The 24,376-nt window shown below is 32.1% G+C and overlaps 1 protein-coding gene across 1 annotated transcript in view; it reads right to left on the bottom strand.

Annotated features, from left to right (window-relative positions):
• Positions 1 to 22,286, bottom strand: part of LOC127712370 (uncharacterized) — a 36,945-nt gene extending 14,659 nt beyond the window's left edge. Inside the window, exons 1-5 of the mRNA XM_052218761.1 lie at positions 21,651 to 22,286; positions 13,325 to 13,343; positions 11,598 to 11,818; positions 6,308 to 6,581; positions 1,125 to 1,191 (exon numbers count right to left, since the gene is read on the bottom strand). Of these exons, the coding sequence (XP_052074721.1) occupies positions 1,125 to 1,191; positions 6,308 to 6,581; positions 11,598 to 11,818; positions 13,325 to 13,343; positions 21,651 to 22,280 (1,211 nt within the window). The 5' untranslated portion in view covers positions 22,281 to 22,286. The remainder of the gene's footprint in view (positions 1 to 1,124; positions 1,192 to 6,307; positions 6,582 to 11,597; positions 11,819 to 13,324; positions 13,344 to 21,650) is intronic.
• Positions 22,287 to 24,376: the final 2,090 nt, after the last annotated feature.

Here is a 24,376-nt window from a genome sequence, read left to right as displayed (position 1 = left end):
GATTATATGTTTTGTATATAATTGAAGAAATCACAGATGTCCGTTGCAATGGACGAAATGTACATCGTCTTAATCTTTGAAAGTCATCAATGACCTAACGAATAGCCAATGGACGTGTCGTGATATTGTCTTATGATGCTGGATGAGCCAATCAAATTAACGCAGATTTTCGTATCACACTCCGTAGAGTGTGATAATAGAAATATCTATTTAAGGAATGACTGTAATATTTTTTCTGTCTATGAAGAAATAACATCAAACATGTGGTGCACACTGAATAACTCGCGTAGCGGGTTATTTTAAAGTGTGCACCACATTTTTTATGTTATTTCCAATAGACAGAAAAAATATTACAGTCATTTCTTATAATTTAATTCTTAATTCCATTTTAAACCGGAGTAAATCATGAAAAACGTTGATGACGTCGCGGTCTCATGACAAAATTATGTCTATGAGCTGATAAACAAAACAACGTCAGCCAATCGGAAGACGCGTTACATCCAAAATTAAATTATTCATGCATGAGATAAAAGGCCTCAACCATAAGAGAAATACATGTAAGAACAAAAAAAGAAATGGATCAAATTAACGAATACAGTTGCGTTGAAAGGTAAGAGTCTCCTGATATGCCAGCACCAACTGCCATGCGAATACAAACTCCGTAAACAAGTGGAAGTGCATTTGCAAAACAAAATAGAAATTGTATAAGGTACAAATGTCATAATATGAGCAGTTTCCGTTCATATTCGTAAAGTCACTTATATTTTCCCTTACAATTTTTTCATCTGCAGTTTGTTGAATAAAATAAATATCAGTAATTCCTGTTACTACAATATTAAGATATAACTAAAGAAAACTACTTACAATATAATCACGAGTCTTGAGAGTTGCCAAAGAACATGTAAGTTGGTTAATCGTATTCTTTTAAACCAATCTTTCCAACCTCTTTACATCTCGCGCCATTAAAATGTGTACAATAAAAACAGTACAGAACAAACCTTTACTCGGGTTCCTATTGTAATCGTGTTGACCTACGCTCTAGTAAAAACATATGCGTTTATGAAAATGGATATAAAATGGGATACAAATAAGACAGGAATATTTAAGAAAATAAATATGTATACCTTTCCATTTCTTTTGATGTCATTGCATCATTTTCGTGTGGTATGATACTACTAGCAGATTTTCTTTCTGTTAATTATTTGAAAGGATTATATTAATATAATACTAAAAAATCAAACGATATAAAACGTTTATGTTATGTATATATATATATATATATATATATATATAAGAAGATGTGGTAATAGTGTCAATGAGACAAATATATATGCATATCATTTAGTGAATAAGAAATAAATAAAATATTTTTTTAAACTAGTAAACCAAATAAATTATATACTTACTGTTACGAAAAAAAGCTGTGTCAGAGATGACAACCAGTCATAGCCACAACCCTACTTTCTTCGTGTATCAATACGATTAAATCCGATGATTTAACTTATCATGACGCGTGCCAAAGTGCACCAAGAACTACTTGCATATTTAAGATTTATTTTTTGTGTTAACTGTCCGTCTTCTTAAAGAATCATTCGAGACTTTACGTTTCAAAGTCTGTCTTTTTTTTTATTGGAGGTGTCTTTGTCTATCCATGGGACTCCAAAATTTGCATTTGGTCTTTTCATTGTGTTTTGAAATTTACTTGAATTTGGTATTGACGAAGTGTTATCAGATAGCATTTATTATCAGCTTTTCACTGACTTTGGCGTTATGTGACAGCTACAACCATTGGAATAAGAACGGCTATTCCTTTCGAAGCAACTGAGTTTATAGCCCTTTATGCAGGGGTTGTGCTTCCGAATCTTTACTTTTCTAACGTACTTTTGCTTTGTCCTCTTATTTTTATACTTCCGTTTCAGACTGGTGTATATTTGACTTTTGAATTTGATTTCCTCCTTAGCATCGTATCATTTTACTTTAGAATAACAAAAAAGAAATAAAAAAAAATATTGACTTTTTTTAAACATAAGAATCAAACAGGAGTGAGAAATATTTTCAAGACGCTTGACCATTTTGAACATTAAATATCTTACAAATCTAAATTTCAACTTAAAACTACTTTTAACTTTCATTAAATGTCTCCCGCATTAATGATGACTGGATTGCACAATAACAAATTCGGCCAAAATGTTGAATATTTGTAAGTCAGCCTTACGAGCGGTGAAAAGATGGTTACACACTTCGAGGAATCAACTGTTCTGAAATCCAGAGCTAGCTTACAAACATTCTAGAATGTTATTTTAAATAGGCGTTGAAATCAGTATCACCTTTTGTGTACAATTCCTGTGGTTAAAACTTGTCAAGATTAAGTCCAAATTGTAAGGAAGGTTACAAAATTTTGTAAGTACCTGCTTTCTTTTTTCTCTCTTTTTTTTTTCTTGTTTTTTATCTCCTCGAAACGATAGTTACCGAAATTTTGCTAATAGTACAGCAGTTGGAATCTTTTTTCTGTTATGGTTAAAAGAGAGGAGAGAGATACCAAAGTGATATTTTAACTATTAAGTAGACAAGAAACTGACAATACCATGGCAAAAGAAGAAAAACAACGAATATAAAAAACAACAGTACAAAAAACACAACATAGAAACTAAGACTGAGCAACAATGACCCCACCATAACCGAGAGCGATCTCGGGTGCATCGGGAGGGGTAAGTAGATCTTGCTCTACATGTGACACAAGTTGTGTTCCTCGTGTAAATATAGACCCGGTGATAGATCTAGTTCGGTTGGTCACATTCGAGGAAAAGAGGACGGGATGGTGGTTACTACAATTGGAACATATCCATCGTCATCTGTGTAACAAACACATTTTTGAATTACACATGAAATGATTAGCAGCAATATTCAATTTGTATCATATTTTAACCAACAAGTAGCGTTCAAAGCCCTGCCCCAAATTTTATAAAATGTCGGAATATTCAATACGTTAAGTTTTTCTACAATAATATATGGATTGTCTCAATGGAAATATGCACAAATAAAGGCAACAGTAGTATACCGCTATTCGAAATTCATAAATCGATTGAGAAAAAAACAAATACGGGTTACAAACTAAAACTGAGGGAAACACATCAAATATAAGAGGAGAACAACGACACAACAGAAACACAACACTAAAATGCAACACACACAGAAACGAACTATAATATAACAATGGCCATTTTCCTTACTTAGTACAGGACATTTTAAGAAAAAATGGTGGGTTGAACCTGCTCCCGCTTTTATGGCAATGTTATATATAACATTAAAATGACAAGATTACATGACAGGACTACAATACAAATAAATGGGAGAACATACAGGACAGAGACACACACAAATAATAGCTATCAAAAGGTACCAGGTTAATAATCTAATACGCCAGACGCGCGTATCGTCTACATAAGACCCATCAGTGACGCGCAGATCAAAAAAGTTCGAAAGCCAAAACAAGTACAAAGTTGAAGAGCATGGAGGACCAAAAGCTCCAAAAAGTTGTGCCAAATACGGCTAAGGTTATATGCCTGGGATAAGAAAATCCTTAGTATTTAGAATAATTCATACTTTTGCAAACAGTAAATTTATAAAAATGACTATATAATGGATATACATGTTAACAACGCAGTGGTGACAAACTACAGCATAAAAACGAATACGGAAAACAACCTAAATCAGCACATAAAAAAGGCACAGCCGAACAACGTATTATATGGTAGCCGAAGAGATCGACGCACAATGTGACGTCACATATAAATTCCTATAAATTTCCAAAAAAAAGGATAGAGTTCAAGATTAGGTTTGTAATGCTGATATAACATGTATTAATAACAATGAAAATTACAATACTTATAATATACAAATGTGGTAGTAATTAGATAACATTTCTGATTTACTTTTTCTCTGTTATTAATGATCTTTAATTTTGTAATATTTGATTTTGCTTTGCATCATTTATGAATCGAGTGCCCCTGATGAGTATTATATAGACAAACCACGCATCTGACGTACCAAATCATACGCTAGATATTTTGATGAGTTTTTCCAACCAGTAGGTCGATGTCTCTGAGGGTTGACGTTTCGTCCCCGATGGTATAATCAGCCCAGTAGTCAGCACTTTTTCTGACAAAAAATGTCTTGGATATGTTCATAATCTGTACACGAGAAGGTCTTTTTACCCCCAGATATAGATTGATGTAACTACATTTGGCACAATTTCCGATATTTCGGTTATGAATGTCTTCAACTTCATAATATTTGCTTTGGTTGTGTGATCGTTTTGATTCGCGCAGAAGTTATAAGACTTATGTAGACGAAATGCGTGTCTGGCGTACCAAATGATAAGCTTTTGGTGAGTGTTTACCCCTTTGGTTTATATAAAGTCACGATACGATGTTTTTTTAGAGGCAGTACATATTTCTACGGTTTTCACAAAACAAAACTTCTTTTTTTAATGATATAGTAAATTTTGTTTATAAAATATGAAGTTGTAAAAATGTACACAACGTATAAATGACTAACACGTCTATTTTTAATTAATTCTATTTAAAGATGCAATGAAATAAATGAGATTTTGAGTGTGATGTAAAAGTCACAATCATGATTTAATCAACGTTGTAATACAACTACTAGATGAATGCCGAGGATAAGATTCTATGGGAGACTAATTCACTGTCAACAAATTTGGCCAGCCGATAGTGCCCAATAAAGATCGCACAGCATAATTAAACGTAGAAATGACAAAACTAAATAATATAAACAACATAAGAAACCGTTACAAAAAAAATAACTAAAGCGGTTTTCTGGAATTACCTTCATCAGGAACTCTCAAACCCAAACATTTGAAAACCATGGATGTATAAAACCGAAACCTGTGAAGGCCTATATTAGGCAAACATATATCAAACCAACTATTCTATATTATATCGCAAGAACTCATGACCTAGATAAGAATAGATTATGTGAAATTATATTTGACGAGCTAAAGGGTTTAACACTGCAGCGAGGATAGGGATATTCATAGTATATGGAAAATGTATTCAATACGGTTGGTCTAGATTATTGTTACAATTCAAATGTTAACTTGAATATATTCAAACAGTTTTGGAAAGTTAGTTCGTAAAAGAGAATTTCAAGTTATAAGAAATAAAAGCAGTCTAACTGCATTCTCTAGATTTAACCTTGCGCCTGGTAGACAGTCTTATCTGTAAAGCTTGCTCGATTATAAGTCTACACGGTTTATATTGCTTGCACAAACGAACTGTTTACCCGTAAATAAAGGCAACAGTAGTATACCGGTGTTCAAAAGTTATAAATCGATTGAGAGAAAACAAATTAGAATTATAAACTAAAACCGAGGCAAACACATCAACTATAAGAGGAACACAAAGGAACAACTGGAACACTGAAGTGCAACAAAAACAAACAGCAACATGTATAAATCAGGTTTTATATAGAATGAATATGAACGAGAATCTCATTTGTCAAATGCGTTCATGTTAAAATCTGAGGAGTCCGTGGAACACTCCGTACTCGAATGTAAATTATGTTCTAAATGTACTCTAATACGAAACAAGTATTTTGCCGATATCAATGAGTACCTAAGTACTGACTTCCCCGAATTTTGATTCACAGAGTCACTGTCGTACGAAAAAATAAACATATTGCTAGGTGAATATTCGTATCATGTTGATCCAAATGTTAACAAACATGTGGACATTTTTAGTAAAAGGCTGTTGAGTGAAATGTTCACTTGCAGGTCTTCGATTTTGTAAATGAAGCAACTGTGTCTTATGTATATTTTATTTCATTGTACATTATTTTTTCTATATGCTATTCGACGCATACCCTGGATGTAGGTGCCAACGTTGTAAAGGGGTAGTTTCTTATTAAATATATATTATCAATAATGTATTCATTTGTCAATGGGTTTTCAGTCGATACTATTGAAAATTTGCGAGGAATGTAAGTAGTTCTACATTAACGATTACCCCTTCTGTTCCTCATTTACTCTAAATAAAAACTCCTACCGATTTACAGAAGCTATTTTTTAAGATTTAATTATTTTATCAACTGATTACTTAAAATCTGCGGAAGAATTAATTCAATAAAGATACCAAGCGTATATTTTTGTATACCAAACGCTCTTTTCGTCTGTAGATGAGTACTACGTAGCGAAAATTACAAACGGATAGTGGGACAATGACATTGCAGTATGCCATCAACTCAGTGGTTTTGCGTATGATATTAAACGATTACTTTGACTACTTACTGATTGAAGACCTATTAGGTTCTGAAGTATCTTCGTCATTACTTTCTCCAAGACTATAAAAGTATGAACCTTCTTTTGCCAGGAGTAGTGGTGGACTTCGTCTACTTTTACTGTCATATGTTCTCTCTTCAATATCATCCGATCTAGTATAGACAATAATTTTCCTTTTCATGTGCTCTGACAATATATCTACAGGGATATCACTTTTGACGAACCTTCTGTGTTCGATATCTCCAACTAAAGCATTTGCTTTTTCATGGGTTAAGTCTACTACCTGACAATAAAGAGACAATATTCAACTCAAATGTTGAACATTTTGTAATTTCGTTCTAATGCATGCGCATATGCTACATAGAATGCTTATATCCTGTAAATACTACAATATATTCAAACTGACGACAATGTATCAAAATTACAAATAATAATATCTTAGAGAGGCGAAAGATAACGGACATTCAAACTCATTACCGAAAATAAACTAACAACGTAATGAGAAAGAACGAAAAACCATCAAAAGGATATATGTAACAGTATGCAGGATACTAACACAAATGTTGATATACCCACATTCTTCAGTGAAATAAAACTGAATCCAAATATGAAAAGCAAATCCCATAACATATTGGACTGAGGTTCTCCTAACCAGACAAACGCAGCAGGTCCATCGGCATCATACCAATAATACCGCTGGTTTTTTTTTTTTTTTTGGGGGGGGGGGGGGGATTAATCTTGTAATTTGAACCCGTATGACTCTCTGTGATACATTATTTATTCTCCTCGAACATCATTGCAAAATATTCATGAAGGAAGCACTCGTCAAAATGGCGGCAGATTCCGGAAACCCTACAACAAAAATTTATAATCTGTCGAAGTGTGTCGAATGGTGAAGGATGTATACCTATTCACAAACACTTGGAATTATTTGTAAATTATTATAATGTAACTCTATTTGCAGTCTTTCAACCCAAAATTCAATTTAAACCTTGTGGGCAGTTTTTTTAAAACGCGCGTATGTTCTCACGACCGTGACTAACCTAGTATTAAACCAATATAACTGCAGAAACTTCAAACAAATGCAATTAAAACCTTTAAGCCTCTATAATTCAACAATTTCTCCTATGTAATCCCATTGTTTAATATTTATACTTATTTGCATTCATTTGGGATTATCAATCAATTCATATTATTTAAACCATTGAACTTTTACTGAGTAATTTTATGTGTACCCCTATTGAACCAATAATGCTGAATAATCCCGTAAAATACCTAATGAAACAAATGGGTAGTGGTGCCCATGACTCGATTCGTCTCACATTGCTGTTCGTTGTGTTATTGCAGCCCACAAAAACTGATGATATATTAAACTTTCTTTTTTCAAATAATGCAATGAATGCTCTTTTAAAGAATTATTTTCCTTCTTGGACCCCATTTTGATATATTTTTGAAGGATTTATACATTCTCACATCATTTTGCATTACTCATCAATTCATGTTGTTTTAAGGTGCAAATCATTACAAGTTTATGCATTTGCATCCATATTAAGCTGTAAAATAAAGTAAATTCCATTTCGAGAAATTTAATCCGGCTTGTCAATGTCTCGGGACCTAGGGGTCATCAACATCCAAAGAAACGTTGAAAAATATGTGCTCTAGTTTTTTTGTTTTTTTTTATTTTTATTTCTTGTTAACGGAACAAAAGCAAAACATAACATCTGCTTAGGGGAAGACGTGCGGATCCCCAAATTACTTACCGATATATACAAATAACGTGTTAAAAAACGAATATAGAGATAAAATAAAGTCCAAAAGTGTTTTGAAACCTTTCTTTTAAGTTTTTTAACTAGCAATTTAAAGGTCAATGAAAACAAAGAAAACGCTATCAGTAACAGGTTCATGCAAATGAAACCTCATTAATTAAAAATTACACAAGTGACTAACCTTCTTTTGATCGTCACGTATTGTGTAAGAGTGTAACGCATAGATCATCATTCGTTCTGATTGTCACATTTCTGATTTTCAGTTCGAAATTCATTGAATTGATGTCTTTAAACGTTCCCAAATGTACATGTTTAAGAATTTAAACATCTTCTACAGCATAACAACTGTCGGTTTAACTTCCAGTGAGTTATAATGGAAATCATATTATACATTTTAATACCTTACTGCAACTTATATCAAATACAATTCGTACTGACTGCTTTCAATGCGTCTGATACGATGTCCTAGTATAACTTTCACTAGTAATGCTGACAGCCAACAAGTGGGACAAGCAATGGTTGGAACAAACATTTCGTAAAATTTAAGCTGCAAGCAAACGTTGGAAAAGGAATCCTCAGAGCCGACATATTGGACAAAGTATATTTATAGACAATGATTGGGAAAGGTAATCTTCAGAGCTACATTCAACAGGTTTATAGATGTTATTGGCATTACTATGGGCACCAATTGCTTCCCTTTTATAGCAGTATAAGCATATGAAGATGTTGTATGATTGCCAATGAGACAACTATCCACAAAAGTTCAAATGAAATTGATGTAAGTAATTATAGTTAACCTCACGGCTTTCAACAATGAGAAAAACCCATACCATATAGTCGGCTACATGTATGAAAGGCCTCGACATGAAAAATATGAAACAATTCAATTGAGAAAACTAACGGCCTAATTTATAACAAAACAATTCTATGCGACTGTCATACAAGTGAGAGGTTTAGCTAGCTTTAAAACCAGGTTTAATTCCCCATTTTCTACATAAGAAAATACCTGTACCAAGTCAGGAATATGACAGTATTTTCCATTCGTTTGACATGTTTGAGCTTTTGATTTTGCCAATTGTTTAGGGACTTTCCGTTTTGAATTTCCTTGGAGTTCGGTATTTTTGTTGTTTAATTTTTGCAAACTTACCACAATTCCTTATTTTTATTTTGACATGGAATGCACTTCAACTACAGATGCGTCAGGGAAAACTTAGAGCCAACACTATAGGCATATAATTAATGCATGATTAACGCAAGCATGGAGGAAAATGCAAAAGTATGGCTATGGAAATGAAATGTATAACACAATGTATTGAAAAGAATAGCCACAACTATTTAAGGCCACTTTTCCAGGAGGGAAAAAAGATTTCTTGTAGTTCGTTTGCCTTTTTATTAATTCTTCAGGAAAGAGGTATAAAAATTACGATCTTCTTAATTACGTTTCCTATTCTGCATTTTATATCTTTTCATGTAGTACACGAATTATGACAAAAAATTCAGAATTGATGCTACAGTAATAAAAACTTTGTCCGTAAGTTTAGCGCCAAAAAGAAATATGACAACGAAGACCTTAATTTGGCCAAAAGAATTCTACGTGCAATATTATATTAAAAACCTTTAATTATGATCTTAAATATGTAAATTGATATAAACTAGACGCTTTTTCTATCTGTAATTTATTTTAACCATTTTAACAACTACAAAAGTATGATATTTCAGGATTTTAGTCAGATTTCCTGTTTTATGTAAACTCTATTTCTTTTTTAAAAAAAAAAGGCCACACCCTTCGACTAACTTAAATTTGTTTTAAAAAGATGTATATGATTCAGAAACACATCCTAACAATAAATCGTGGTAGTCCATGCATGTGGCCAATATCTTTTGAAGCAAAAACTATTAATATTTAACAACAAAAAGTCAAAATTATGATTTTCTTCATTCATGACGTGATAATGACATCGTAAGTGTTCTTATGTGTCAGAACTTGTTGATTTTATATGTGTAGGACAGTTTTGTTTCATATTTTATCATCAGATCTTTATCATTATTACTGAGTTTAATTAACACAGAGTTTTATGGCCAATATAGACACTTCGCAAACCTACTCCTTTATAAACAAGGTAAATGAAATGTGATGGAATTAATGAATTGAACATGAGAGAAATTGGCCAGGTGTTCTATTCATAATTCTAAACAACATACTTCACAGTGAAAATCTAGTGTCAAAACATTACCTCCACTGTTAACCCAGAACATTTGATCTTTTCATTGTTTGTTCCGTTGAAGCCAGGACGCTATTAACTTTTAATTTACAAGAAAACATTTTGGTATATAGTAACAATAAAAATGAATTAAAATAAAAACAAAATTCCCATAAAGTGTTATCATTTTCCTCCTAAAATAACGAACGACGAGTACAGCAGGCTATAGGAGCTTTGTTTAAAATTGGTTTAAAATGTTGATATGCGAATACATTTTTGGAGTACCAACTTCACTTTATTTTTCTACTGGCTGTATACTTCTCTGGAACATGTCAATTATCCGTTATTCGGTACGCAGCTAGATCAGAGATCAGTAAATACTTTACTAGTAATAAATTTTGGGAAATTTTAACATGCTTAGGACTAAGTGGAACACTCCAAAATTTAGTGAGCTGAAAGATCCTCGATAGTTTTTCCAATTTTCATTGTGTCAATAGGCAGTCAAGATTATCATTGTTCACATGTCAGTTTCACAAGCTTCTAATGCAGTTATTTCGATAAATTATTAACATACCACATCGTGAATTCCTATGTATATTTCTACTAACACAGTTTATCAAATAATATCTTTTAAATGTTCGATTGTTGTTATGAAATAACTTTTACCTAGTATCGTCACCGACATTGTTTTACTATCGATTTTTCACATGATGAGTGACTATAATGTTCTTCTCGCGTAATTGGTTTTGCTACTGCTTCTTTGATTACTGGTGATAATCTTTGTCAAAACTTTTTCTTTTGTATTTAAGTGAAAGCAGTGCTAATGACAATTGAATGGCTACTATGATAATGAACAGTACCTCCCTCTATATAGGTTGGATTCTTAAAAACATATTAACTATAAAGATCTAATGGCCATTTTTAAATCATTGACAAACGTCAAAAATCTGTCAGTATTCGTCATGTTCGTATCCGGCTATTGGATATGAATTAAGCTACCACAAATGAAAAATTGATTTTTGATTAAACTTATTTTTGAAAATTTATGAAACTCTAATGGACTTTAACCATTGATTGTTATATTTTTTCCAGAAATATTAAATATCAGGTTAAAACATGACAATTTTTTTAATACAATGACGGAGAAATAGTTTGTTTAGTTTAATAGAACAAACCATTCAATGCAATTCAGGAAAAAGATTACTCTAACAATGGTGGTATATATTAGGAAAAAAGTTTTAACAAAAATACCGAACTCTAAGGAAAATTCAAAAAGGGGAGTTTAGGAATGTACAACTAGTAATGCGTTTTAATATTTTCACATAATTTTACCGTATCTAACTTTAATTGGTCTAAAACTGCTTGTTTGAGGCTCTCGGGTGTTATGTTGTGGTTCAATCTAAACTCGCGTCGTTCTAACTGATCACTGCAAGCACGATATAATGAATCGTTGCAATTAGAATATTCTCGCCGAAGAATCAGTTTTCTTTTTTTATACAACAATGTCTTCAGAGTTTCAGAAGCTTCAGTCAAATTACTTTCGTCTGTGCTCTCTGCAAACATAAAATGGAATATTTATAAATCATGAACAGCTTAAAAGAAAAAAAAAGAAAGTTTGTTCGCTCTGAAAGAGCACTTGTATTCCAAAATACAAAAAAGCATATTTCATTTATTTTAAGGGTTCAATCTTACATATCATGGTTCTAAAATAGTTTTCTTCTGTTTTTTATCTGCCCAATCCTTCTGCATGTTTACGCAGGTATAGTATACAAGAAGTGAAATCCAATCAAACTACTGTGGATATATTTATGTTCATTGGTGCTAATTTTGTGGATTGAGGAAAACTTTGCACAAACTATATCAATTTTTAATTTCCTTGTCTAGACTTTGGTCGAAACCGCTGCTGATGGACATTTAATGCCTTATGGTATCAGAAGATCAGTAAGCAGTCCTTCAGTACTGTTATAATATATGTCAATCCTTTTTAAATTCTCAGTTGATGAATTATAACATCATTAGGAAAATAAGGTCCTAACTCCCTCAGGCAAAGTTGACAATGTTTCTATTCTTTTAAGGTCATGTTTAAGATTTTTTGGTCAGATCACTTCACACGTATTGAAATTCTCATACATGGATTGTTGGTAAAATCCAAATTATGTGGTTTCTTGATGATAAATTGTGAACCCCTTTTTCAAATTGATTGCTTGTTAAACTTTAATTTTTATGACATGTGGTAAAAATTGGTAAATGGGATGTTTGTGCGCACGTAAAAATGATTTAACCCAGACACATGTTGTGCCTGTATTAAGTCAGGATATCGGAACGATATGTTGTATATTTAAAATTTGTAAGTCTTTGTATATAGATTTGTTTATTTTTCGGAGAATTTTTTTATACATTAAGTTGGTTTTAGTGTTTTTGTATTAAAGTCCTGAACAAATTTACTCAGAGCATCACATTAGATCGTGTCCTTGTCTTCTTTTTATGTCTCTGCTGCATGAAATATCTTTCAAAGTAAGACCGCCAAATACAGTGTAGTGCAGCATAGTTTCATAAATGATGGTTAAACATCTTTGGGTTTTGATTCAATGCTACCTTTTCTGACACTGTAATTTTTTATATTATCGGCATGTTATAGTGTTTTTTACGCACTGATTTTTTTTTTTGTTATGTTTATTCACCTTTTGTTTTTCCACTTATCAAGATTAGTAGGCGGATGTTATAAAACTAATGCAACATTTTTAGTCCTTACATTTCCATGCGTGTGTCCAAAGTCAAAAACATTATCATTGGTTGTCTCTAGTTATACAGTAATGTTTTGTTATTTTTGAAATGTGGTGTTTGTGGCAGATCGTTGACATCCTTTTTTTATCGAAACATAACTGGAGCGATTTAATAGTTGGCAAATCGTACAGAGACAATAGAGTCTACTGGTGAAGACCGTATGTTGACATTTAAATGACTTTTGGTTTTGTTTTTTTGTGGGAACAGGGAGGGGGGTTGTAGGGTCGCTTTCTCATTGACGAATACCTCACTTCTCAATTTATTTATTCATTTACCATCCTGGTTTTCTTCTTCCTGAAAAGAATAAAGCAAATTGTTAATATAAACAAATCACTGAAGTTTAATTTAAGGTAAATAGGTGCTAGAATTTATATACGAAAGATTTTTTCAAAGAAAGTTAAGACAAATACATATATATATACCTGGTATATTCAAAAGTCAGACTAAAGATAAATAACTATGCATACTCTTTGGCGAAGCACTGGGTACTGAATTTGCAATTATTTAGAGATTAAATAAGGGAAAATTTTGTTTTGATAAATTAATATAATTTATTTTTTTATTAATATTTTGTGCCCATTTTATATATATGTATTGAATATCATGTGGCTTTTTTTAATATTACACCTGTATCAACCTGAAACCAACAATATAATAACAAGAGCTTTACGCGAGTCATTATATTGGTTAATGGTTGATACGGTGTGTGATATTGAAAAAGCCACATGATTTGTTTTTCTAAATATTTTTATGATAAATTAATATGATTTATCTTTCTATAAATAATTTTTTGTGCCCATTTATATATATATATATATATATATATACAAGTCTGAATTAAAAAAAAAACGTTCAAACCCATTATTGCGTTGGATAAAAACCGCAATTTTTATACGTGTGCATGCAAAACAGATTTCTTGGTAGAGGGGTCTAAATACAGCACAAACAACATTTTCCAAAAGACCAAAAAGTGAAAAAGCATATTTTAACAAAACGCATTGAACTAACAGGTCGAACAACTGATGTTCTTAAACCCTGCTGACTGCCATGGCGATTGCCAAATAAACGTATCACAAGATGTAACAAAATGGATCTAATTTATTAATTTAATACCAACAAAAAACAATAAACTTGCGCAAAAGATGGTATACCGCAAACATGAGGTGCAAACATGTGTACACCATATCCGGATTTCGACAATTAATGTCTCTTCAGTGACGTTAGGAATCTTTACAGTATTTGGAAGGCCATATATTTTACCTCAATTTAGGATAGACTCTTGAATTTTGAAGAGTCGAAATAGGATGAACGGATCATATAAACCCGAAGGCAAATATAATACAAGCCCAAACGAAAAAATATAAACAAGTCTAAATTGAAAACAACGTTCAAACCTATTATTACGTTGGATAAAAACTGCAATTTTTATACGTGTGCATGCAAAACAAATTTCTTGGTAGATGGGTCTAAATACAGCACAAACAACATTTTCCATAAGACCAAAAAGTGAAAAAGCATATTTTAACAAAACGCATTTGACTAACAGGTCGTACAACTAATGTTCTTAAACCAAGCTGACTGCCATGGCGATTGCCAAAAAAACGTATCACAAGATGAAACAAAATGGATCTTTATTATTAGTTTTATACCAACAGAAAACAATAAACTTGCGCAAAAGATGGTATACCGCAAACATGAGGTGCACAAATGTGTACGCCATATCCGGATTTCGACAATTAATGTCTTTTCAGTGATGTTAGTAATCTAAACAGTATTTGGAAGGCCATATATTTTACCTCAATTTAGGATAGACTCTTGAATTTTGAAGAGTCGAAATAGGATGAACGGATCATATAAACCCGAAGGAAAATATAATACAAGCCCAAAAGAAAAAATATAACAAGTCTAAATTGGAAACAACGTTCAAACCAATGATTGCGTTGGATAAAAACCGCAATTTTTATACGTGTGCATGCTAAACAAATTTCTTGTCAGAGGGGTCTAAATACAGCACATACAACATTTTCCAAAAGACCAAAAAAGTGAAAAAGTATATTTTAACAAAACGCATTTGACTAACAGGTCGAACAACAAATGTTCTTAAACCCTGCTGACTGTCATTGGCGATTGCCAAAAAAACAGATCACCGATGTAATAAATGAATCTTAATTATAAATTTAACACTAAACAGAAAACAATAAACTTGCGGAAAAGATGGTATACCGCAAACAAAAGGTGCAAAGGTTTTTGTACACCATATCCGGATTTCGATAATTAATGTCTCTTCAGTGATGTTAGGAATCGAAAAGGTATTTGGAAAGACATACAATTTACCTCAATTTAGCATAGACTCTTGAATTTGAGGAGTCAAAATAGGATTAACGGATCATATAAACCCGAAGGCAAATATAATACAAGCCCGAACGAAAAAATATAACAAAGTCTAAATTGGAAACAACGTTCAAACCTATGATTGCGTTGGATAAAAACCGCAATTTTTATACGTGTGCATGCAAAACAAATTTCTTGTTAGAGGGGTCTAAATACAGCACATACAACATTTTCCAAAAGACCAAAAAAGTTAAAAAGTATATTTTAACAAAACGCATTTGACTAACAGGTCGAACAACAAATGTTCTTAAACCCTGCTGACTGTCATTGGCGATGTCAAATAAACAGATCACCGATGTAATAAATGAATCTTAATTATAAATTTAACACTAAACAGAAAACAATAAACTTGCGGAAAAGATGGTATACCGCAAACAAAAGGTGCAAAGGTTTTTGTACACCATATCCGGATTTCGATAATTAATGTCTCTTCAGTGATGTTAGGAATCGAAAAGGTATTTGGAAAGACATACAATTTACCTCAATTTAGCATAGACTCTTGAATTTGAGGAGTCAAAATAGGATTAACGGATCATATAAACCCGAAGGCAAATATAATACAAGCCCGAACGAAAAAATATAACAAAGTCTAAATTGGAAACAACGTTCAAACCTATGATTGCGTTGGATAAAAACCGCAATTTTTATACGTGTGCATGCAAAACAAATTTCTTGTTAGAGGGGTCTAAATACAGCACAAACAACATTTTCCAAAAGACCAAAAAAGTGAAAAAGTATATTTTAACAAACCGCATTTGACTAACAGGTCGAACAACAAATGTTCTTAAACCCTACTGACTTCCATTGGCGATTGCCAAATCAACGTATCACCGATGTCATAAATGGATCGTTATTATATATATATATATATATATATATATATATATATATATATAATTCTTCTAAACAACAGTCCAACAATGTTAAATCTGTAAAATTTCCGGAAGCAAATGTTTTGTTCTTCCCTGGCCGGGATTCGAACTCATGCTACTGAGATATCGTAGCACTAAATCGCCTTGCACTATGCCCGACGCGCTAGACCACTCGACCACATAGGCTCTATAAAATAAAGCTTTCGGTGGCCGGGTGTTACCTTTTCTCGTCAGTTTTTATCTAGCGTCGTAACACAGTACATAATATATAAGACATGAAGATGGAATTGTTACAGATCAGCTGAATTATCTATTGTGAAGGATCCTACAAATTAATGTAAGATGCAGTCGCAGAAATAATTATATTATAAGTACGTCTAAACCAGTGACGACTCTACAACAGATTTTATCCATCGGATCACCAGCAGTGATGGTGATACAAGGCTGAAAATACATTCTGTATACATAATTCGTCTAAACAACAGCCCAACAATGTTAGATCTTTAAATTTGCGGAAACATATTTTTTGTTCTTCCCTGGCCGGGATTCGAACTCATGCTACTGAGATATCGTGGCACCAAATCGCCTTGCACTATACCCAACTTTTTATATATATTAATTGTCTAAATCCGGATATGGTGTACAAAAACCTTTGCACCTTTTGTTTGCGGTATACCGTCTTTTCCGCAAATTTATTATTTTCTGTTTAGTATTAAATTTATAATTAAGATCCATTGATTACATCGGTGATCTGTTTATTTGGCAATCGCCAATGGCAGTAAGCAGGGTTTAAGAACATTTGTTGTTCGACCTGTTAGTCAAATGCGTTTTGTTAAAATATACTTTTTCACTTTTTTGGTCCTTTGGAAAATGCTGTTTGTGCTGTATTTAGACCCCTCTAACAAGAAATTTGTTTTGCATGCACACGTATAAAAATTGCGGTTTTTATCCAACGCAATCATAGGCTTGAACGTTGTTTCCAATTTAGACTTGTTTATATTTTTTCGTTTGGGCTTGTATTATATTTGCCTTCGGATTTATATGATCCGTTCATCCTATTTTGACTCCTCAAAATTCGAGAGTCTATCCTAAATTGAGGTAAATTGTATGGCTTTCCAAATACCGTTTCGATTGATTCCTAACATCACTGAAGAGACATTAATTGTCGAAATCCGGATATGGTGTACAAAACCCTTTGCACCTTTTGTTTGCGGTATACCATCTTTTCCGCAAGTTTATTATTTTCTGTTTAGTTTTAAATTTATAATTAAGATCTATTTATTACATCGCTGATCCGTTAATTTGGCAATCGCCAATGGCAGTCTGCAGGGTTTAAGAACATTTGTTGTTCGACCTGCTAGTCAAATGCGTTTTGTTAAAATATACTTTTTCACTCATTTGGTCTTTTGGAAAATGTTGTTTGTGCTGTATTTAGACCCCTCTACCAAAAAATTTGTTTAGCATGCACACGTATAAAAATTGCGGTTTTTATCCAACGCAATCATAGGTTTGAACGTTGTTTTCAATTTAGACTTGTATATATATAAATAGATCTTTTTATTAATTTATTACCAAACAGAAAACAATAAACGTTCGGAAAAGATGGTATACCGCAATATGAGGTGCAAACATTTGTACACCATATCTGGATTTCGACAATTAATGTCTCTTCAGAGATGTTAGGAATCGAAACGATATTGGGAAGGCCATATAATCTACTTCAATTTAGGATAGACTCTTGAATTTTGAAAGAATCAAAATAGGATGAACGAATCATATAAACCCGAAGGCAAATATAATACAAACCCAAACGAAAAAATATAAACAAGTCTAAATTGAAAACAACGTTCAAACCTATGATTGCGTTTGATAAATACCGCAATTTTTATACGTGTGCAAGCAAAACAAATTTCTTGGTAGAGGGGTCTAAATACAGCACAAACAACATTTTCCAAAAGACCAAATGAGTGAACAGGTAAATTTTAACAAAACACATTTGACTAGCAGGTCGAACAACTGATGTTCTTAATATATATATTGATACGGTGTGTGAAATTGAAAAAGCCACATGATATCTTATTTTTCTAAATTTTTGTTTTGATAAATCAATATAATTTATTGATCAAAATATAAATTGGTTAAGGGTTTATACGGTGTGTGATATTGAAAAAATCATATCAGATATACCTTATATTCATGTACTTTTTAGTTCAACTAATTTTGATGTGAAGGGTTTTTTTTCGCGAGACATGATGTCATACATATTAGGGGTTTGATAAAGCCTTTGCAACCGAGACTGATATCGATATCATCACGGATAGCTGATAAAGCACGATCATTGATTGTATTACACTTAAAATCTACTTGTATTAACTTCTAAGTAATAATAAATTCAGTTATTTAATGAAACGGAAAGAAACATGATATTACCTATTCTTATTTTGCAGTGTTTCTCACACACACAATCCGAATTATTTAGGTTTTACTATCCTCCTTTTTGTGTCCACACATCTGTACAAAACTCTCCACTTCCATAATTGTAGATTGGTGAATTCACTAATTAGTCAGTAATTATAGTATATTTTTTAAATATTTGTTTAACAATGAGAAAACAGAAAATCATACGTCGGTGAAAAAAAAACAGACAACATGATAGTATCAGAGTTATCTAAACCATTGGAGAGATGATTAAAATTAATAATTTCAAATCGTATCACTAGGTAAGATGTAGACTTGAAAAAAAAAGCTTGGTATCGTACTATTGCAGACGATTACATCTTATACAGCTGTTTTACAGATAAGCATTTGCAAAGTTTGACTTAAGTTTTAAATATATATATTTTGTTGAAGAGACATAATCACCTAATAATTACTTAAATTTAGTTCATCTACAATTATCCTTATATGCCATTGTCATGATTGTACCAATAGATCGAGAATCTTGAAATTTATATATTTGTCTCCCATAAAATACTAATCAAAGATACCAGGATTTTTTTTGTACGCCAGACGCTCGTTTCTACGAAAAACGTATCAGTGATGCTCGAATAAAATAGTTAAAGGCCAGATAAAGTATGAAGCCGAAGAGCATTAAGGACCATAAAATCCAAAAGGTTTTGCCAAATACAGCTAAGGTAATCTATCCCTGGGACAGAAATTCTTTATTATTTCGAAGACTACTGGGCTGCTGAAGTTAAAGAGCTGTGAGGACCCAAAAGTCCGAAAGCTTTTGCGAAATACAGCTACATAATATATTACGAGGGTAGAAAATCCTTAGTACTTTGAACAATTCAAATTTTTGTAAACTCTTAATTTTAATTTATCGTTCGTGTTGCCCAGTCTTTGGTTTTCTATGTTCGGTTTTGTGTACTGTTGATTGTCTTTTTCTCTTTTAGTCATGGCGTTTATCAGTTTATTTTTGACTTATGAGTTTGAATGTCCCTTTGGTATCCTTCGCCTATCTTTTATCAATAAGAATTCTCTTGTCATCACATAAGTGCTTACTACTGGGCTGGTGAAACCCTCGAAGGAAAAATTCCACCATCTGTTGAATAAAAAAGTACGTAGTCCATAACGTACAAAAATAAAAAGCATTTAGGACCAAAAATTCCGAAAAGTTTTGCCAAATACCATTAGGTTAGTAAAATATCCTGTAAATGTTGTTCTTCGGGTGAATTTGTAAGTTCAAGAATACATGTAGGTTTTTATACCCATTTCTCCTTTACGGATTGAATTTTGTAATTAATAATTAAAAATAACAGAAAACATAAGGTAAAAAGTCGGTGCATGTTAATTTATATTGAATCGAATCTGTAATATTATTCCAGAATGAGTCATTTACAAGGTCTTTTTCATCAACAACAAAAACAATGTATCTTAATTTATTCAAATTAATGTTCATTCTTTATTGAAAAAAAACCCTTCCTGTATTAAAATATGCAAATATCTTATTTTGTTAAGGTCAATGTAATGATGATTAACACAAAATGTCACGATTTTCTCGGGTGAAGAGGTTTGCTGATTGTTTCAGACAAAATACTGCTTTAACAGGTATAACTGAAATGTGTTGACTTTTTATTTGTGCATTTGTTAACAGACATGAGAGTTATAAGGAACTACATTTCAAAATCTATAAATTAAGTAGCTAACATATTAACATCTGTTTGGTGAGGTCGGTGCCTTAGGAAAGATTAAAATGATGCTTTCAAAAACATCGAAGAGATAAATTACAGTTTACAAAACAATACACAGAAAACTAAAGATTGATTATTACGAACCACTATTAAATCCGGAGCTGATCCGAAATACGAAGCAGATTCTGTTCCGCTTGAGACACCCGTTGTGTTGAATTGTTGAATTAAAAAGTTCTTACATTACGATACATTTGATGTTCAATACGGTTTAGCAAATTTCACGTTTTTGTAAAATTTTGCAAGGAAGAAAATCATCAACCAAAATGAATTTATTTGTATCAGAAAGGTAATACATTTAATTAATCACAGTGGACATATTTTTACTGAAATTAACTCTGTGTATTATCTTATTAAAAGGCCTTTTTTAAAAGATACGCATGATAGAAATTTGATTCTGATAAACAAAATATCATTGTTGTTACAACTTTTCTATAAATACTTATACGTCTTAATTGATATCCCCTTACCTCTCTTTTACTACATCTACATACTTATACGTCTCAATTGATATCCCCTTACCTCTCTTTTACTACATCTACATACTTATACGTCTCAATTGATATCCCTTAACCTCTCTTTTCACTACATCTACATACTTATAGGTCTTAATTGATATCCCCTTACCTCTCTTTTACTACATCTACATACTTATACGTCTTAATTGATATCCCCGAACCTCTCTTTTACTACAACTACATACGTATACGTCTTAATTAATATCCCCTTACCCCTCTTTTACCACGTCTCCTAATTATACGTCTTAATTGATATCCCCTTACCTCTCTTTTACTACATCTACATACTTATACGTCTTAATTGATATCCCCTTACCTCTCTTTTACTACATCTACATACTTATATACGTCTCAATTGATATCCCCTTACCTCTCTTTTACTACATCTACATACTTATACGTCTCAATTGATATCCCCTTACCTCTCTTTTACTACATCTACATACTTATACGTCTTAATTGAAATCCCCTTACCTCTCTTTTACTACATCTACATACGTATACGTATTAATTGATATCATGTGCACTCTATTTTACCACATCTTCATACGTATACATCTTAATTGATATCCCCTTACCTCTATTTTACCACATCTACATACTCATACATCTTAATTGATATTCCCTTACCTCTATTTTAGGGTTCTCAAGTTTGTATGCCATGTATATGATACCACTTTTTGGTGTATTCTGCACATCACCTCCCGTATTGAATGATTTATTTCCAAGCCTTGCGTCTTGCTTGTGTAATGTATAGTACTGAATAAGTGCTTGCTCTAGTCCTAATGCATATTTTTCTTGGTCAATCCAGGAAATGTTTTGATGAACTTTTTCAGGAATTAAATCGAGAACTATACAGCCAATCACGACTAGTCCATCGTAACCTTGTTTTTCATATTCGTTCTTCCATCGTCCATTGATGCCACTATCGAGTAGCCAAGAGCTTGGTCTCATAGGGTCAAATTTTCCAGATTTTCTGGTCCTTGCGTAAGTTTTTCCAATAGTAAATTTGATAACTTTTCTCTCTGATTGTATTTGTATTTCCTTTATTGTTTCATTGATTTTACGTTTCGATCTTTTAAAAGCCATGTCAAATTCTATAGGATGCTTATGTTCACTTTTCCCACATGGTATATCATCAAACAGTTTTGCAAGATTATATGAATATCCTTTTACATCACCTTTGCAGAGTAAATCATAATCAGTGAATCCAGCAGCTGATTTTCCACTAGCAGCAGACTCCTCACCAGTTTCCGTCATTTTATATTTTGCTGTAATATACATATATAATCTATTAATACATACTATTGAAATATGTATATATAAATTGAATACTTTTTTTTTTATTGTAGTCTGGTTTCAAGGGTGAGAGCTGGTATAATAGAAGTATGCAGTTTTTCTATGTTTACTTTGTATGACGTCATTTAGATGTACCCTTTATTTGATATCAAATGTAAAGTTTATATCAGTGTTGGAATTTTCATATTAACATGTTTTTGCGGTGTTAGATCGTTAGATACCAGAATAGTAAACTAACATGTAAATTGAGCGATTGTGTTGATTTATCGATTTAGGACATTTTTGCTTAGTGTGATTCTCATGGCGGGTGATACATGCATAGCAGGACATGTTTACCTTGTCGACGCACCCAGTCTCGCTTATTTTTGAAGTTCATGTGTTTATCTCAGATTATGTTTTTGGCCTTGATTTTATACTCTTAATGGATTTATGAGATTAAAAAACCAGAAAACGACTGTTGCCTATTAATGAACCTATTGTATTCTCTTTACAGAAATTTTCCTGTTAGTTTACAATAAATATATCTATATATATACCAAAAGCCATGAAATCACAACAACAGTTGCTATGGCTTCAGAATAATTTCATAATCTCTTTCAAGATATGCCACTCTGTCTTGAAGCAGATAATTATGTTAGATGAATTTTGGCCTTTCTTCATGTTTCGTTTGGTCATATAGTTTTACAGGTTTCTACGTATGCCATACACTTATCCTAGAATAACCTTTATGCCGATAATTTACTCTTACGAAATACTCTTATCTGGAAATTTCAATTTATGAAGTACATATGTCTAAAAGTATCAATAAACAGTTCTTTTATTTGAGATGGTAAATTAATTAAATAAATTTGATGAATTGTCATTTTTTATGTATTTTTTAAAATTTAGATATCTTTCCATTAAACTAATACTGAAATAAGAATAGTAGCTGTGGAGATCTAAAATAATGTCTCCCGTGTATCTGTTACCCCATAAGAACAAATTAAAATAGGAACCAGCTCACATTCCGTGGAGAAGAAACTTGGAATTGATAGTTAATAGCAAATACACTTTATTTATATTATATGTATGTTCATAGTATACAGAAACGCAAAAACCATGGAATTTAACAGAGAGCAAAACAATAACGGACTTTGGAAAAAAAGGAAAGGGCTTAAAATAATTGTCCTGTCTCCAAGTACCTATGACTCAGTTTGATACCTTTTCTGAAATTTTCCAGACATAAAATCTTTTACAAAAATTCATCCTACAACAGTTTACATACTTTCAACCAAGCTCTCAATATCCGCGATTTCGCGGGTGTGTTCTAGTTTAAATTTAAACAAAAAAAAAGTGAAGGAAAAGCGGCCATTAATGACCTTATAATCTAGCATCGCGTTTCGAACACATAGGTTATCATCTGATGTAAATTGTATACCTTTTGCGTTTCGAAAAGTTCTAACAGGTGTCAAGTTCACATACGATTTATTTAATATATAAATCATATGCTATTATTACAGTCATCGGCCGTATAAAACTGATGAAAATGTACTGTGTAATGCTTATTTATTTCTATAGATTTTAAAATTCAGTTCATCGACTAAATTTCCATGATTTTGTTTTTGCAAAAATGCCAATGATTAGTATAAATATATGTATTTTTTTTATTTAATGAAATACCGAATAAAAAAGTTTAGCAAAATACATCTCATTTAAAAAAAACTTTTAAAATGACAATTTACAACCACCTCTTTATATAAACAAGTATTACACACATTGTTTAATCTTTATTTCTGCTAACTGTGTCGTATTGATACGTTTTGAGGTTTATATGAAAGGGGACTTCTATAACAGAACTAATATAGTAATTTCAGAAAGGAAAAGTTTTCTCATAATATAAGTAACACTGTGTCAATTCAGAAAAAAATGGGAGACAACTGAATGTATCGCAGCTAATACCAGGTTTCCCTGCAACACATATGTCATCCCATCATATCTTGCTTCTGGGATAAGGGTATCGACGTATAAAGATAAATTGCCTGCTAAATTTCAGACCAATTTAGATAAAGGTATATTAA

The sequence above is a fragment of the Mytilus californianus genome, unplaced genomic scaffold (assembly GCF_021869535.1).
Source record: "Mytilus californianus isolate M0D057914Y unplaced genomic scaffold, xbMytCali1.0.p SCAF_8, whole genome shotgun sequence".
NCBI lineage: Eukaryota > Metazoa > Mollusca > Bivalvia > Mytilida > Mytilidae > Mytilus > Mytilus californianus.
Note: the sequence above shows the minus strand (reverse complement) of the source record. Positions and strands in the feature narration are given on the sequence as shown.